The sequence below is a fragment of the Carcharodon carcharias genome, chromosome 15, assembly GCF_017639515.1.
Source record: "Carcharodon carcharias isolate sCarCar2 chromosome 15, sCarCar2.pri, whole genome shotgun sequence".
NCBI lineage: Eukaryota > Metazoa > Chordata > Chondrichthyes > Lamniformes > Lamnidae > Carcharodon > Carcharodon carcharias.
In genome coordinates, this window is record NC_054481.1 from 9,155,799 (window position 1) to 9,173,232 (window position 17,434).

Genomic DNA, 17,434 nt, shown 5'->3' on the forward strand with positions numbered 1-17,434 from the left:
CGAGCCGGTGTAGACATGATGGACCGAATGGCCTCCTTCTGCGCTGTAACAAATCTGTGATTCTGCATCTGAGGCAGAATTGTTTGTTCGGTATTCGCGATGATTGAATTTTGTGCATGTGCAGTATGTACCTATGTGTGCTCACTGTACTCCCCTTGGCAGTGGCCTGCTACCACAGACGTGCCAGGACCCACCTCCCTGCTCTGGCAGGTTCATCAGCAACCCTCACTCCAACCCCCCTCTCAGGTGCCAAAGTGCCCCTTTATTTATTTATTCCCCGAGGGTTGGTCCCCCTGATATAAATGCAAGGCTTTTTTAAAAAAAAAATGTAATAATAATATAAAACAAAAAACAGAAAATGCTGGAAATGCTCAGCAGGCGAAGCAGCTTCTGTGGAGAGGAACAGAGTGACATGGCCCTTCACCAGGGTTGCTTTCTGTGCACAGTGCAGGGCAGCGATCCCTGAAGGTGAGGAGGCGGCTCTGCGCTCTTCGCCCTCTAGTTGGCGCTGGCGCCGGAGGTCAGCGTGTGAAGCGCGCGGAGGAAGCGCCGGCGCCGGTTCCGGCGGCCACCCGGTCTCTGGGGCGACAGACAGACGGACAGACAGGCGGCGGCGGCCGGCGGGGGGAAATGACTCCTCTCCTGGAACACGAGAGCCAGATCTTCCTGGATTTATTCCACGAGGATGGGCTGGTCATCACGGCGAAGGGGATGGGGGTGGACAGGATTCTCTTTAACTTCCTGAAGCTGTACAGTGACCCCGGCAACTTGGTCCTGGTGCTCAACACTAATGTCGCCGAGGAGGTAAATAGGGCCCGGGGACCGGTGTCTGGGATCCAGCGTCTGGGGACTGGGATCTGGTGTCAGGTCTGGGATCCGGTGTCTGGGGACCGGGATCTGGTGTCAGGTCTGGGATCCGGTGTATGGGGACTGGGATCCAGTGTCTGGGGGGGGGGGGGATCCAGTGGCTGGGATCCGGTGTCTCAGATCCAGTGTCTGGGGCCTGGGATCTGGTGTCTGGGATCCAGTCCATGGACTGGGATCTGGTGTCTGGGGGTCTGGTATCCAGTGTCTGGGGATTGTGATCTGGTGTCTCAGATCCAGTGTCTGGGGAAAGTTATCTGGGATCTGGTGTCTGAGATCCAGTGTCTGAGGACTGTGAGCCGGTGTCTCAGATCCAGTGTCTGGGGACTTTGATCGGGTGTCTGGGGCCTGGGATCCAGTCTCTGGGGGTCTGGGATCCAGTGTCTGTGGACTGTGATCTGGTGTCTCAGATCCGGTGTCTGGTGGTCTGGGATCCGGTGCCTGGTGGTCTGGGATCCGGTGTCTGGCGGTCTGGGATCCGGTGTCTGGGGGTCTGGGATCCGGTGTCTGGAAGTCTGGATCTGGTGTCTGGGGGCTGGGCTGTAGTTTTGGGGCCTAGGCCTGATCTCTGACCCTGTCCCAGTGGCTGGGTGGCATCTTCATTTTGTTGCTTACAGTGTCATTTATAACCTGACCGGAATCCCCAAATGTTGACAGGACTGAAATATAATTTCAGTGATTCACTATAGGGGAGGATTTGATCACTCAACCCATCAGGATGGTATTAACTAGGGTAGGGGTCTTGGACAGTTTTTGCAGTTCTGTAGTTTGGGAGATATTGTCTTCACAAGATAAACATGGACGAGAAAGGCATTGGGGGCTCCTTGCACCATCCTTCCTGGAGAACCCTGTGGTAGTGTGCTTAGGGACACAGGACACAGGACTTAGGAACAGGGGTAGGCCATTCAACGCTTTGAGCCTGCTCCACCGTTCAATAAGATCATGGCCGATCTGATTGTGGTCTCGATTCCACTTTCCTCTGTCCCCCATAACCCTCGACTCCCTTGTCTATCAAAAAATCTATTGCACTCACCCTTGAATATATTCAATGACCCAGCCTCCTCTGATTTCTGAGAAAGAGAATTTCACATACTTACAACCCACTGAGAGAAAATATCTCCCCTCATCTCCGTCTTAAAAGGGAGATCTCTTATTTATTCTTAAACAAAATGTGTGGTGCTTTTCACTCAGGGCTGTGGTGACATGCGCTTTTACAGTTGTAGTCTGTAGCTAGGGATAGTGATGTATAAACCAATCAGCACCCTCTTCACATACAGTATAAATTATTTTCTCCCTAATATTGGTATTCTTGCGAATGCCCTGATGAGTGCAAGACGAAAAGCTTAGACATGTCTCTTTTTTCAGCAATATATAATTGGTGAGTTGAGCATGAACTCAAGAAATGCCTCCATCTCTTTCAACATCGCTCTAGAATTCAATAGCATTCATTGTATTGTCCAATTTTCTTCTTGTGACAGTAATTGCACCTGTCCATTTTAAGTTTCACTTATTGTCCTGCTCAATTACATGTTGGATTCTGTGGTTAGCAGCGACCAAACAGTGCTTGCCGTTCATTAGTTAGCTTTACACTTGCCCAGAGATTTTCTGTGCTTTTTACACGTGCCTTTTAGTGTTTAGAATTCCTAAATAGCCGGCAACTTTCCAGAAGGGAATAAAAACAAAATGCTGGAAAAACTCAGCTGGACCGGCAGCATCTGTGGAGAGAGAAACCGAGTTAATATTTCATGTCCAGTATGACTCTTCTTGGGTGCAGTATTTTACTTTTACTTTCTAGAAGGGATCTGGGATCTGTGTGAACAGGACAGTGTGTTTGCTGAACTAGTCAGATTGAAGAATCCTCACTGGTACATAAAGCCTGAATGGGCTTTCAGTTGGCTAAAATTGGGCTCTAAAACTGTAAGTTAGAATAGTTAATGCAATGCCAAATCATGTGCAGAAAGTGAAATAGGGAAAGAAAGATGGGATTACGAGAGAGAGCAAAATATAAGAGACAAAGAGGAAGGAAAAATTTTATTTAAATCTCCAATAGTAATTAACATCTGAAGAATGAGCCTCCATCCTTATAACAGTTAAATTTTCAGTGCCAGACAGATTATTAGACAGTAATTAAGACTTAATATGCTTTTAAAAATTCACTTACACTTAAATGGAGAAGCCCTAATTTTTTTTTTTGACATGTTTATTGGGTAACTGTGGCCAAGTACAGCAACTTTATATCCTTCACGTGTTTCATGCAAAGTCTCTTGGTGAGACACCAGTATAGCAAAGCTTCTGGAGGAGCACAGTAATTCAGACAGCAACTTTCTGATTTTTCTTAACTGCGCATATGCAGTCCGCAAAAGTTGCTGTCTGATTTACTCCATATTAGCGGTGATCGTGTTCTTAACATAAAATCCAGGCCAGAGTATTTGACTAATTTTTTTTTTGTTCCTTAGTATTGTCTTCACCAAAATCAACTGCTTATCCTGCTTTCTACCTGCAGAAATGTCATGCGTCAGTCTTTGTGAAAGAGTTTGATAACACCTTTTATTGAAATATATAACAAAGTTGGATCAAATATGTCATTCTTGTGACATAATGGAAGTAATATTGATTTACTACAAACGTGTTGTTGACTTTTTTGGAATGTTAGGGCATTTTGCATGACTTTCCTCCCAGTATTTGTTCCACAGCAACCACTTAAAATGTTCATTCAGGAAGATCAGAGCTCAGGGTTATTTTTGCAGTGTCTTCTAGTATTGCTGAAAAGAGACATGTTGCCAAAGCTTTTCATCTTACACTAATCAGGACAAATGCAAGAATACCAAATTTCAAAAGATCACAGCAATTTATACTACAGGAGGAAATGGCGCTGATTGGTCAGCTAGTCCACCCTGGTTGGCTCAGACATTGCCATGGAGAAAGTGGTGGGGAGCTATAGGCTCCTGGATAGTTGAAAAAAAGTGCAAGACATGAACATATTCCTTTTGTTTGCAGAGAACACGTCCGGTCCCTATATCTGAACGTATGTTGCTTCTAGCAAGTGTAATTGAGCCTTGCTTCTAACAAGTGTAATTGAGCCACATTACAAGCTTGACTGATTAACTTAGATTGGTTGTTAGTGTAGCTATCAGTGCACTCAGGATTGTTCAGCAAGTGCTGCCCAATCGTGGAGTTACTTAGTAATATGTGCAAGCAGCATAACATCTTTATTGTGCAAATACTATTTCATGGAGAAAATAAATCTCGCGAAATCCAAAGCACAATATTTTGGACTGTAGTGAATTGCCCACCCATTCTGCAAGTGATAGTAAGTGGCAATGAGCGGAGTCAGATAACTGCAGCTGGAAACGAGAATGAGGAATTGATACAAAAACAAATATACCTGGAAAAACTCAGCAGGTCTGGCAGCATCAGCGGAGAGGAATACAGATAACGTTTCGAGTCCGAATGACTCTTCATCAGAACTAAGGAAAAATAGAAAAGAGAAATATAAGCTGTTTTAAGAGGGGGTGGGACAGATAGAGCTGGATAGAGGGCCAGTGATAGGTGGAGATTGCCAAAAGATGTCATAGACAAAAGGACAAAGAGGTGTTGACGGTGGTGATATTAGCTAAGAGATGTGCTAATGGTGACATTAAGGGTAGAAAGCAGGATGAGCAAGGTACAGATAGCCCTAGTGGGGGTGGGGTGGGGTGGGGTGGGGTGAAAGGGATCGAAATAGGCTAAAAGGTAGAGATAAAACAATGGATGGAAATATATTTAAAAATAATGGAAATAGGTGGGAAAAGAAAAATATATATAAATTATTGGAAAAAGGGGGTGGGGATGGAGGAGAGAGTTCATGATCTGAAGTTCTTCAACTCAATATTCAGTCCGGAAGGCTGTAAAATACCTAGATGGAAGATGAGGTGCTGTTCCTCCAGTTTGTGTTGAGCTTCACTGGAACATTGCAGAAGGCCAAGGACGGACATGTCGGCTTGAGAGCAGGATGGTGTGTTGAAATCGCAAGCGACAGGGAGGTCTGGGTCATGCTTGCACACAGACCGAAGGTGTTCTGCAAAGTGGTCACCCAATCTGCGTTTGGTCTCTCCAATGTAGAGGAAACCGCATTGGGAGCAGCAAATGCAGTAGACTAAATTGAGGGAAGTGCAAGTGAAATGCTGCTTCACTTGAAAAGAATGTTTAGGCCCTTGGACAGTGAGGTGAGGGGAAGTAAAGGGGCCGGTGTTGCGCCTTCTGCAGTTGCATGGGAAGGTGCCGTGGGAGCGAGTTGAGGTGTAGGTGTGATGGAGGAGTGGACCAGGGTGTTCCGGAGGACACGATCCCTGCAGAATGCCGCCAGGGGGGTGAAGGGAAGATGTGTTTGGTGGTGGCATCATGCTGGAGTTGGTGGAAATGGCGGAGGATGATCCTTTGAATGAGGAGGCTGGTGGGGTGATAAGTGAGGACAAGGGGGACCCTATCATGGTTCTGGGAGGGAGAGGAAGGTGTGAGGGCGGATGCGCAGGAGATGGGCCGGACACGATTGAGGGCCCTTTCAACCACCGTAGGTGGAAAACCTTGGTTAAGGAAGAAGGAAGACATGTCAGAGGAACTGTGTTTGAAAGTGACATCATCAGAACAGATGCGACGGAGGCGAAGGAACTGAGAGAATGGGATGGAATCCTTACAGGAAGGGCGTGAGGAGCTGTAGTCAAGGTCACTGTGGGAGTCGGTAGGCTTGTAATGAATATTGGTGGACAGTCTATCACCAGAAATTGAGACAGAGGTCAAGGAAGGGAAGGGAAGTGTCAGAGATGGACCATGTAAAAATGGCGGAGGGATGGAAATTGGAAGCAAAATTAATAAATTTTTCCAGGTCCAGACGAGAGCATGAAGCAACACCAAAGCAGTCATCGATGTACCAGAGAAAGAGTTGTGGGAGGGGGCAGGAGTAGCATTGGAACAAGGAATGTTCCACATACTCCATAAAGCGACAGGCATAACTGGGGCCCATGTGGGTACCCATAGCCACACCTTTTATTTGGAGGAAGTGAGAGGAGTTCAAGGAGAAATTGTTCAGTGAGAGAACAATCGTGTCAGCCTGTTCCTGGCCCACGGAACTCAATTCTTGCTATCTTGACTCCATTCTCTCTCCCCTTGTCCAGTCTCTTCCCACCTACATCCGCGATTCCTCTGACCCCCTACATCATATCAACAATTTCCAGTTCCTTGGCCCCAACCGCCTCCTCTTCACCATGGACGTCCAATCCCACTACACCTCCATCTCCCACCAGGATGGTCTGAGGGCTCTCCGCTTCTTCCTTGAACAGAGACCCGAACAATCCCCATCCCCCACTACTCTCCTCCGTCTGGCTGAACTTGTTCTCTCACTGAACAATTTCTCCTTAAACTCCTCTCACTTCCTCCAAATAAAAGGTGTGGCCCCAGTTATGCCTGTCTCTTTATGGGGTATGTGGAACATTCCTTGTTCCAGTCCTACTCCGGCCCCCTCCCACAACTCTTTCTCTGGTACATCGATGACTGCTTTGGTGTTGCTTCATGCTCTCGTCTGGACCTGGAAAAATTTATTAATTTTGCTTCCAATTTCCACCCCTCCATCATTTTCACATGGTTCATCTCTGACACTTCCCTTCCCTTTCTTGATGTCTCTATCTCAATTTCTGGTGATCGACTGTCCACTAATATTCATTACAAGCCTACCGACTCCCACAACTACCTCGACTACAGCTCCTCACCCCACTTCCTGTAAGGACTCCATCCCATTCTCTAGTTCCTTCGCCTCCGTCGCATCTGTTCTGCATCTGTTCTGATGATGTCACTTTCAAAAACAGTTCTTCTGACATGTCTTCCTTCTTCCTTAACCGAGATTTTCCACCTACGGTGGTTGAAAGGACCCTCAACCATGTCCGGCCCATCTCCTGCGCATCCGCCCTCACGCCTTCTCCTCCCTGCCAGAACCATGATAGGGTCCCCCTTGTCCTCACTTATCACCCCACCAGCCTCCTCATTCAAAGGATCATCCTCCGCCATTTCCACCAACTCCAGCATGATGCCACCACCAAACACATCTTCCCTTCACCACCCCGGCAGCATTCCGCAGGGATCGTTCCCTCCGGAACACCCTGGTCCACTCCTCCATCACCCCTTATACCTCAACCCCCTCCCATGGCACCTTCCCATGCAACCGCAGAAGGTACAACACCTACTCCTTTACTTCCCCCCCCTCCTCACTGTCCAAGGGCATAAACATTCCTTTCAAGTGAAGCAGCATTTCACTTGCACTTCCCTCAATTTAGTCTACTGCATTCGCTGCTCCCAATGCAGTTTCCTCTACATTGGAGAGACCAAACGCAGACTGGGTGACCGCTTTGCGGAACACCTTCGGTCTGTGCGCAAGCATGACCCAGATCTCCCTGTCACTTGCCATTTCAACACACCACCCTGCTCTCATGCCCACATGTCCATCCTTGGCCTGCTGCAATGTTCCAGTGAAGTTCAACGCAAACTGGAGGAACAGCATTTCATCTTCCGACTAGGCACTTTTCAGCCTTCCGGACTGAATATTAAGTTCAACAACTTTAGGTCATGAACTCCTTCCTCCTTCCCCACCCCCTTTCCTATCCTCCCTTTTCCAATAATTTATATATATTTTTCTTTTCCCACCTATTTCTATTATTTTTAAATGTATTTCTATGCATTGTTTTATCTCTACCTTTTAACTTATTTTGATCCCTTCCCCACACCCCACCCCCACTAGGGCTATCTGTACCTTGCTCATCCTGCTTTCTACCCTTAATGTCACCAATATCACATTTCTTAGCTAATGTCACCACCGTCAACACCAGTCCTTTTGTCTATGACATCTTTTGGCAATCTCCACCTATCGCTGGCCCTCTATCCAGCTTTACCTGTCCCACCACCCCCCCGACCTTAAACCAGTTTATATCTCACCTCATTTCTATTTTTCCTTAGTTCTGATGAAGAGTCAATCGGACTCGAAACGTTAACTGTGTTCCTCTCCGCAGATGCTGTCAGACCTGCTGAGTTTTTCCAGGTATTTTTGTTTTTGCTTTGGATTTCCAGCATCCGCAGCTTTTTGCTTTTATCTTAATGAGGAATTGATGTCTGTATATCAGGAAATATTTTTTAAAAGCACACTTGCAACTGGGGATGGCAGCATAGTGGTAATATTACTTGACTAGTAATGCAGAGACCTGGACTAATGCCCTGGCAACATGAGATCAAATCTCACCATGGCAGCTTTGGCAATTTAAATTCAACTAATTAATAAACCTGAAATAAATGCTAAAGTCTTTAATAATTATCATGAAACTATCAAATTATTGTAAAAACCCAACTGGTTCACTAATGCTTTCCAAGAGAAGGAATCTGCCATCCTTTTCTGAGCTGGCCTACACGTTATTCCAGGGCCATGGCAATGTGGTTGACTCTTAACTACTTTCGAAATGGCCATCCAGTTTCAAGGGCAATAAATGCTGGCCTTGCCAGTGACACTCACATTCCAAAAATGATGTGTTTTGGCAAGGAACGGGAGCTCTCATGGTGCCCCACGGAAGTTAGTTTAGAGGGAGTGTCACCTCCTATTTGCATTTCAGTACTCACTATGCACAACCCTGAACTTATATTCCGTAAAGTTCTTTAGCGTCCCAGTAGAGATCGTAAGCAACCCCAGGTGTGTCAGTGGTGATACTGTCTTAACCACATACAGTAATTTTAGCAGAAAATCCCTGACATTTAGTTGTAACGTGTGAATGTATTTCACAAGTGTATATTTACTTATCAAACATTTATCATTCACTAACTAAAGAAGTAAAGCTCTCAACAATCAAAAAAACACTTGCACGTTTTGCTTTTACCGACAAACGTACAAAACGGTTAAAGTTCACTGAATGTTGAGATCACATGTTTAATGGAGATGTCCCTTATCATTTTTGGATTATTAATTAGAAATGCAATACGCCAACTCTGGATTCATAATTAGCTACAAGTGGCTAACCTATTGGTCAACATTACTTTAATTAACCATCTAAGCACTGACTACTTGAATGTGTAAAAAACTTGGAATACTTAAGCTCCCCCAGTTTATACCCAACATACCTGGCCTGACCTTTCTTCTGTCCTGTCAGGACTGTGGTAGACGGACTCCTCATTGCAGAATTCTTCTGATTGGCAGATTAATCAGTTTTTAAAGAAACTGTACCTATTTTTTCCCCCGTTAAGAAGTCATCATTCTGTTCTCGTGAAACACTGTTGGTTTCAGATATGCAGACCATATGGGTTAATAAATGACAGTCAGCTTGAATTTGTTAAAGGAAAGAAGAGTGGGGGACTGGGACTAAATGGATAGCTCTTGCAGTGAGCGGGCAGTGACCTGAAAAGCTGCCTTCTGAGAATTCAAAGATCTGTCATGTTGATAGTCCAGAAAATGCTCAACAGATGTTATGATAAATGATCTGGTATTCAACTTGGAGCCTGGTGGTGGAGATGTTTAGGCCTCAGCCTACATTTTCTTGTCATGTAATGGATCATAGTGAGAGTTGTAACTGATAGTTTTGTACAGGTCTTGTTATTCTTTAGAATAGCTGATGAGTATCCAGTTGTCTGTATACTGGATGAAGCACAGCAGCTTTGGTGTTCTGAATCACCTGAGGAATCATGGAGCAACTCAATCACCCTGGGACTTCATTATGACCTCAATTCCCCAGGTTACTGTCTACTGTTCATAGTGTTTCGAGAGGATCAAAGCCATTGGCAGCAGTCTCTCTAAGGTATAAGTCGTGTTGAAAAGAAGATACACACTTGAAATGTACCTTAGATATATTAGCTTGGAGAATCTGCTAGATATGCCCAAAATTGGCCAATCCAGGAACAATTGGTTGAGGAATTTCTATAAACTTTTGCAATAGTTAAAAAAAACTCTCATTGGCAGCCAGCCCACTCCATAAAACTGACCCCACATCAAAATAATCACCATTGTGTGTTTCAGTTAATTGTCATCATTGTGGGCCTTTAAGGAGGCTCTAAAAATTGACCCTTTTTTAGGTGCAGCGCTGCTAATTGGCATGTTTTAAAAGCTTTTAATTTTTTAAACTTACTAAGAAACAAACTACACCAACATAAGTTGTTCTTTATAGCTTGTTAGCTTCCTTTTCAATTATTTAAAAATAGCTTAGTAACATAGAGGCAGGAGCAGGAGAATACTTTGATCAAATCACCCTTTATCCTTTTAAATTCCAGAAACACCCAGAAAAACTCAGCAGGTCTGGCAGGATCAGTGGGGAGGAGCACAGTTGACGTTTCGAGTCCTCATGACCCTTCAACCCACCGATGCTGCCAGACCTGCTGAGTTTTTCCAGGTATTTTTGTTCTTGTTTTTGTTTTGGATTTCCAGCATCCGCAGTTCTTTGCTTTTATCTTAATTTAACCTCTCCTCGTAGTTTAACCCTTGGAGTCCAGGTACATTCCAGTAAATCTACGCTGCACCCCCCCCCCCCCCCACAACAGACACTGGATTAGTAACATAGAGGCAGATAATGGCCATTTAACCCCTCGCGCCTGTCCCACCATTCAATGGGATCGTGGCTGACCTGGGTCCTCACTCCATATCCCGTATCCCTTGTCGCCTTTGGTTAACCAAAATTTAGCAATCTCGGGCTTAAAATTAACAGTCGATCAAGCAACAATTGTCATTTACAGAAGAGAGTTTCAAACTTGCTCCACCCTTTTTGTAGAGAAGTGTTTCCTAGGGGAGAGTTTTCGGCTTGGTGAGCGGGGGCGGGGCCTGCTCGCCGAGGCATAAAATGATGTAGGTTGACTGCGCACCTGCCGAACTGTCAAAGGCCTATTAAGGCCATTTACCTTTCAATACAAATAATAAATGGAGCTGCCCGCCCAACCTTAAGGTTGGCGGTGTGGGGGTTGTGGGGGGGCAGGCGAAAAGCCCAGGCGGCCTTCACATTTTTCATGGAGCCTCATCCACGGGCGGGATGAGGTTTCATGAATGATTTTAAATTTTCACAAAAAACTTTGATAAAGTTAATGCACATGTTCCAGCTCACGTGACAGTTTCACACGAGGGGCCATGTCATAAAAAATTTTCTGCCACTTTATTAAACTTTTTACGCTTTAAGCTCATCTCCTGGAGGCACAGATTTCTGTGCTCTTTCGCGCACATGCTTGAAAGCGAGCACTCCTGACTGGGACACCCCCCCCCACCGGCTCCCGGCCTGCACAGGGAGCGCTCAGCGCTTCCAGGTGAGCATCACACTGGGCCAGCCTTACTTAGCCCACCCCTGTAAAATGGTGGTACGCACCCGATCGGGGAGGGAGGGGTGGTGCAGATCAGGTCTGCGCCCGCCCCCGCACAACTCACCTGACCGGGGGCGGGGGGGGGAAGGGGGGGAGGGTGGAAATTGTCCCCCTAATTTCACTCCTTGGTCAGGTTCTATTTTTTTAGGTTATCCCTCTTAGTCTTAGACTCCCCGACCAGTGGAAATGCTTTCTCCCACATTATCTTAAAAGTTCCCCCTTAATACCGTGAATACATTGATCAAATCACCCTTTAACCTTTTAAATTCCAGGGAACACAACCTTAATTTAACCTCTCCTCGTAGTTTAACCCTAGGAGTCCAGGTATCATTCCAGTAAATCTACGCTGCACTCCCTCCACAGATGCTTACTGTTGACCAGACACTTACTGACAATGCTTACTTTTTATGATTAACCCATTTTCAGCTGTAGTAATGAAACTGCAGCAAATTGTCACTTGTATTTTAATTTGGCAATTTGTTTAATGCAGGCACTTTAAAATAAAGGCTATGTTGTAAAATGCTATCCGACTGTGCCATTTCATTGAAGGTTTTCCATTTGGAATATGCAAATGATTTTATGGGGAAACTTGAGCATTATAAAATGCTCCTGAACACTACCACAACTTGCACCCGGATCCCTGATTGCACCCAGAATCACAAATTTGTGCCCATTGTTTCATCTAGGAATTGATACTGAGGACGAGTCAATGGTAAACTCCAGACGTGTTACATTGTGTGTATATATATATATATATATATTATATATATATATATACTTATGGATACATTATTGAGAGGCCTGGGGAAAGGAACAAGGGAACCTCTGATATACAAATTCACTGAAAGAATTTCTCTGCTACCCTGCCTATGGAAATTGTTTGTCCAGGGATTGTGATGCTGCTTAGAATTGTGAAACCATTCTGCCCATCACGTTAATGCCAGCACTAGATCTTCAACTGGAGCCCTCTGTTGTAGTCCAATATCAGCTGCCTTACCCCCATTTCAGTTCTTCTCAATTATAAATCTCGTGAGGGAACCTGATCTGTTAGAACTCCAGACAATAGGAATTTAAAAAGTGTTATTTTGGTTGCCAGTTTTCACATGTCACAGGTCACCACTTTGAGGGTTAGTTTTGCAAAATAGAAAGGTACTTCCTCACTCCGTGTGGTGACACTGCTGACATCTTTTGAAGTGGGCACATTGGTTGTGTTCACTATGTATTAATATTATTTTGCTTTTATTCTTTCACAGGACCTGGGCGTCACTGGCTAGGCCAGTATTTATTGCCCATCCCCAGCTGCCATGCCCTATTATAGTAATATGTTTTATATTACTGTTAAAAACTGTTCCCATTGGTGGAAGGATCGAGAACAAGGGAGCACAGATTTGAGTTAATTGGCAAAAGTATTAAAGGAGGTATGAGGAGAGAATTTTTCACGCTGCAGGTGGTTAAGATTTGGAATGTGCTGCCTGATACTCTGAGTCCTCACTTAAAGATGTGGTTACATTGCTGAAAATCACGACTTTAAGTGAAACAGCTTTAAGTGAATCATGGGCTCCCAAAGGAATCAATGTTAAAGCCGGAATTAGGTTCCTTCGGACATTTCTTGCCCGGAGAAACCAATGTACAGGTTGAAACACTGTACAGTACATGTGCAGCCTGTGCCTTCCTAGCTGGGATAACTTGCAAAATAAAAATCACTGAATATAACAGATATACTGTATAAATTCAAATTAGGTAACTCTAAATCACCCAAACAAGCCCTGAGTAGCACAGCTTCTGTGTGTCACCCACAGCACTCCTGAAACTTAGCTCAACTTTTTGCTTGCTTTCCTTTCCCACTGTCTCCCACTCCCTTCCCTCTCTCTCTCTGTCTCTCTTCCCCCACCTTTCACACTCTGTCTCACCCTATTCCCCTCCCCCCTCACCCTAACCCTACCCCAGCCCAGAGCAGTGACTTGACAACCCGAGGCTCTGGCCAGCTCCCAATCTGAGGCTGTAGCTGGTACACTTCTTGACACTACAGGAGCAGAGCCCCTGTCCAGGGCCACAGATTGAGCCAGAGGCCCTGCTCACTCCATCCTCCCCTCCCCTGCCGGGTTACACTTCACAATCCAATCCGCGGTCAGCAGCTTCCTGTCTGGGCTGCCGTAGCAGAGTGACAATAACTGTCCCAACCGAACCCCTGGGTCAGGTTCTCTGCCCTGCCCTCCTGTTCTCAGGATTTCGGGCCTTGCTTTCTCCACACATCCTCAGCCTCTGGTGACAGCAGCAGCAGCTCTGGCATCAGAACATGGCAGTGGCTGGCCCAGAGTGCAGCGCTGGTGGGGGTGGAAGACAGGGCCAGAGTGCGGCGCATGAGGGTGGGGGACAGGGACAGAGTGTGGTGCATGAGGGTGCGGGACAGGGACAGAGTGCGGTGCATGAGGGTTGGGGGCAGGGACAGATTGCGGTGCATGAGGGTTGGGGGCAGGGACAGAGTGGCGCATGAGGGTTGGGGGCAGGGACAGAGTGTGGCGCATGAGGGTGGGGGGCAGGGATAGAGTGTGGCATACAGGGGGGTTGAGGGAAGAGAGCCAGGGCCAGAGTGCAGGAGGACATAAAACTGAAAATGGCAATGTAAATTGGAAAAACAGGCCCCAAAGAATAGACAACGTTAAGTGGGGCGACTTAAAGTGAAGTCTCACTGTAGTGTGGTGGAGGCAGATTCAATTGAGGCATTGAAGAGGGTATTAGATTATTAACTGAGAAAGAAGAACGTGCAGGATCACAGGGAGAAGGTGGTGAGAATGGCACTAAGTGAATTGCTCATTCAGGGAGCCAGTGCTGACACGATGGGCTGAATGGCCTCCTGCACTGCAGTGATTCTGTGATTAGCATCCACGGGACACAGGAAAGAAGGTGAAATGTTACAAATGCTTTTCTCTGTTTCAGCAATATTTTATTGAGCAGCTACGTTCGGAAGGAGTATCCCATCTTCCTCGCATTATCACCAATGAAATTCCAAGTAATGAGCGTTATACGGTATACACTGAAGGTGGGGTCTTGTTTGTGACCAGCCGGATTCTCGTCGTCGACTTCTTAACAGATCGTATCCCTGCAAATCTCATTACAGGTGATTGGTCCGTTGGTCTTTTTTTTAACACAGTTTAAAGGATCTTGCCCTGATGTCAGGATGTAGAACAACTTGACATAAACTATCAGTCCTTGATAGTGGGAAAGATGTTGATCAGAGCCTATCTCGTTGGAGCCAGTGCTTGTATTTTAGCTATTTTGTTTGCTTTCCTTCTTGTGGAATCCCAGAGGATAAAGAAAAATGTTTATGTTACTGGACTAGAAAACCAGAAGCCTGGCCTAATGATCCAGAGGTTGAATTCCCACCATGTCAATTTTGGAATTTAAATTGAATTAGTAAATAAACCGACTGAAAATCTTGTATCAGTAATGGTGACCATGTAACTATCGGATTGTTGTAGAAACCCTAATGACCTTTAGGGAAGGAAATATGCCATCCTTACCAGGCCTGGTCTATATGTGACTCTAGACCCACAGGCCTCTAAAATGGCCTAACAATTACAGACAGTTAGGAATGGGAAAACACTGACCTTACCAGTGGTGCCCACATCTCACAAATGGATCAAGCAAGTGTTTGAATTGCATTCAGTTTGCTTTGAAATAAAATGCATTCAGTAGAAAACTTTAGGTGTTGCCACCACTTCTTTCTGCAGTAAAGTTACCTCATAAGTTTGCTTTCACGTTGCCATCGTGAGCTTTGAAAAATGCTGGCTGTTGCCCTCTCTGTCTTGTGTTAGCAATGTTCTTTTCATGTCTTTTTTAAATGCTTTCCATGTGTAAAGTCTTAGAAGCTTAGACTTGCTCTCTCATGTTCAGGCTCTTTATTCAAGATGGTCACTAAAATGGAGGGATTGGTACAGTGGGTGGCTGTTGGTCTGCCCTGTGGTAAACACAGGGAGGGATGGGTACTGTCTACTCTTTAGAAAGCGTTAATCATCCTGCATGAGCAGTCACCAGAAAGAGAACTAATATTCTAATAACCTCCTCCAAAGGTGTTGATGGTGTCAGCTTTCATAACTGAGTAGATAAACCTGTGTGATCCCACATATCGGATTTTATTAAATTCTAGATAACTGGACTGTATGATGTATAGAGGCAGGACTCTCTGTTTTAGAGAATTTAATAATATTTGCACCACACTAACAGACCTGACCTACTTGCATCAGTGGTTTATGTGACAAAATATGTACTGGAATACTTTGTCTTTGCAGGTATTTTGGTATACAAAGCTCACAGAATCATTGAATCATGTCAGGAAGCATTTATTCTTCGGCTCTATCGACAGAAGAACAAACAGGGTTTTATCAAGGCTTTCACAGACAATGCAGTGGCCTTTAGTCTCGGTTTCTGTCGAGCGGAGCGAGTGATGCGAAACTTGTTTGTTCGCAAGCTGTACCTCTGGCCCAGGTAAGCAGCATAAGGAGAAATGGCTTCACTTGCACTGCCAGTTGATACAAATACGGTTCATCTGTCGAAATCCTCTTAAAGATTGCTAACTTGGCAATTTGAAGGGTTTGTTTGACTCCACAAAACTTCTGTTCAGTACACAGAACACAGCCTCTCCATTGATTCAAGCACCAACTCATTCTGGTCATTACATCCAAATGGGAAAAACAAGTTTCAAAAGGATTTTTATTTCATCTACTGAGTGCAGCCATTTATTGTTTTAGGAGATTAACACAGATGAACTCCCACCGTTTCGTACAGCCGCCTGCTGCCAATGTTTTACTAGGGATTTTTGTACCATACTAACAGATAAGGTGCTGCAAATGTCCCAGTGTGAAGCCACTGTATCCAAAGCAAATATAACTGTTAACTTCATAACAACCACACAAGGCAATGTTCTAATATTGGAGGCACGTGGTGATTCCACCTGGAATCCAAACAATACTCGGAAGCTCAAAGCACTGCCAGGGTATGTATCAGGGTCATTGCACACTGGCCAAGCAGCATTGTCAGCCATCTCAAACACTAGATAACACAGCAGGCATAATGCAGGTAAGTGAGCTGACACATAAGTTCTTTATCAAAGCTCATTATTGCTAGAACATATTGTATGGAACAAAGTGTCCCTAAGTTTCAGCAGCATCTCCACAGTGTTACAAAGGAAGCCCAAGAATTCGTGAAGCCATTATAACCTGCATCATTTATCTGAAGTTCAATTCTTTAACCTACTTTATTCATTCTGGCTGGGTGCTTTTATATGCATAAAATATATGATCGTTTGTTGAGGCAAAACTTTTCCATTATACTTAATTGAGACAGGGTGGGGACAGAGGAGAGGTATGTTCTGCATATTTAACCTCCCAACATACAAAATAGGAGCAGGAGTAGGCTGCTCTGCCATTCAATAAGATCATGGCTGATCTAATTGTAACCTCAACCCTACATTCCTGCCGACCCTTGATAGCCTTTCACCCCCTTGTTAATCAAGAATCTATCTAGCTCTGCCTTAAAAATATTCAAAGACTCTGTTTCCACTGTCTTTTGAGGAAGAGAGTTCCAAAGACTCATGACCCTCTGAGAGGCAAAATTTCTCTCCATTTCTGTCTTAAATGGGCAACCCCTTATTTTTAAACAGTGACCCCTAGTTCTAGATTCTCCCACAAGAGGAAACATCCTTTCCATATCTACCCTGTCAAGACCCCACAGGACCTTAAAAGTTTCAACAAACTCACCTCTTACTCTTCTAAACTCCAGTGGATAAAAGTCTAACCTGTCCAACCTTTCCTCATAAGACAACCTGGTATTAGCCTAGTAAACTTTCTCTGAACTGCTTCTAATGCATTTACATCTTTCCTTAAATAAAGAGACCAATACTGTACACAGTACTGCAGATGTGGTCTCACCAGTGTCTTGAACTAAAGCACACCTCCCTACTTTTCTGTTCAATTCCCCTCACAATAAACAATAACGTTCTATTAGCTTTGCTAATTACTTGCTGTATCTGCATACTAGCCTTTTGTGATTCATGCAGTAGGACACCCAGATCCCTCTGCATCTCAGAGCTCTGCAATCTCTCACCATTTAGATCATATGCTTGCACTCCAGGAACAAAATAAAAGAAGATAAACCACCAAAGTCGTAGAACTTATTATCTCAACCATTGGAAAACCATTTTAATCTTTTAATATTGTGATCTGCCAACAATAGGCTC

General features: G+C 44.9%; 1 protein-coding gene across 2 annotated transcripts in view; it reads left to right on the top strand.

Moving 5' to 3' along the window:
- The first annotated feature begins 548 nt into the window (after window positions 1–548).
- Window positions 549–17,434, top strand: part of ercc4 (excision repair cross-complementation group 4) — a 43,194-nt gene continuing 26,308 nt past the window's right edge. The window contains exons 1-3 of one of the 2 annotated variants that reach the window (XM_041207030.1): window positions 549–804; window positions 14,137–14,317; window positions 15,489–15,684. In XM_041207030.1, the coding sequence (XP_041062964.1) occupies window positions 631–804; window positions 14,137–14,317; window positions 15,489–15,684 (551 nt within the window). In that variant the 5' untranslated portion in view covers window positions 549–630. The remainder of the gene's footprint in view (window positions 805–14,136; window positions 14,318–15,488; window positions 15,685–17,434) is intronic. The other variant, XM_041207029.1, reaches the window with a different exon arrangement.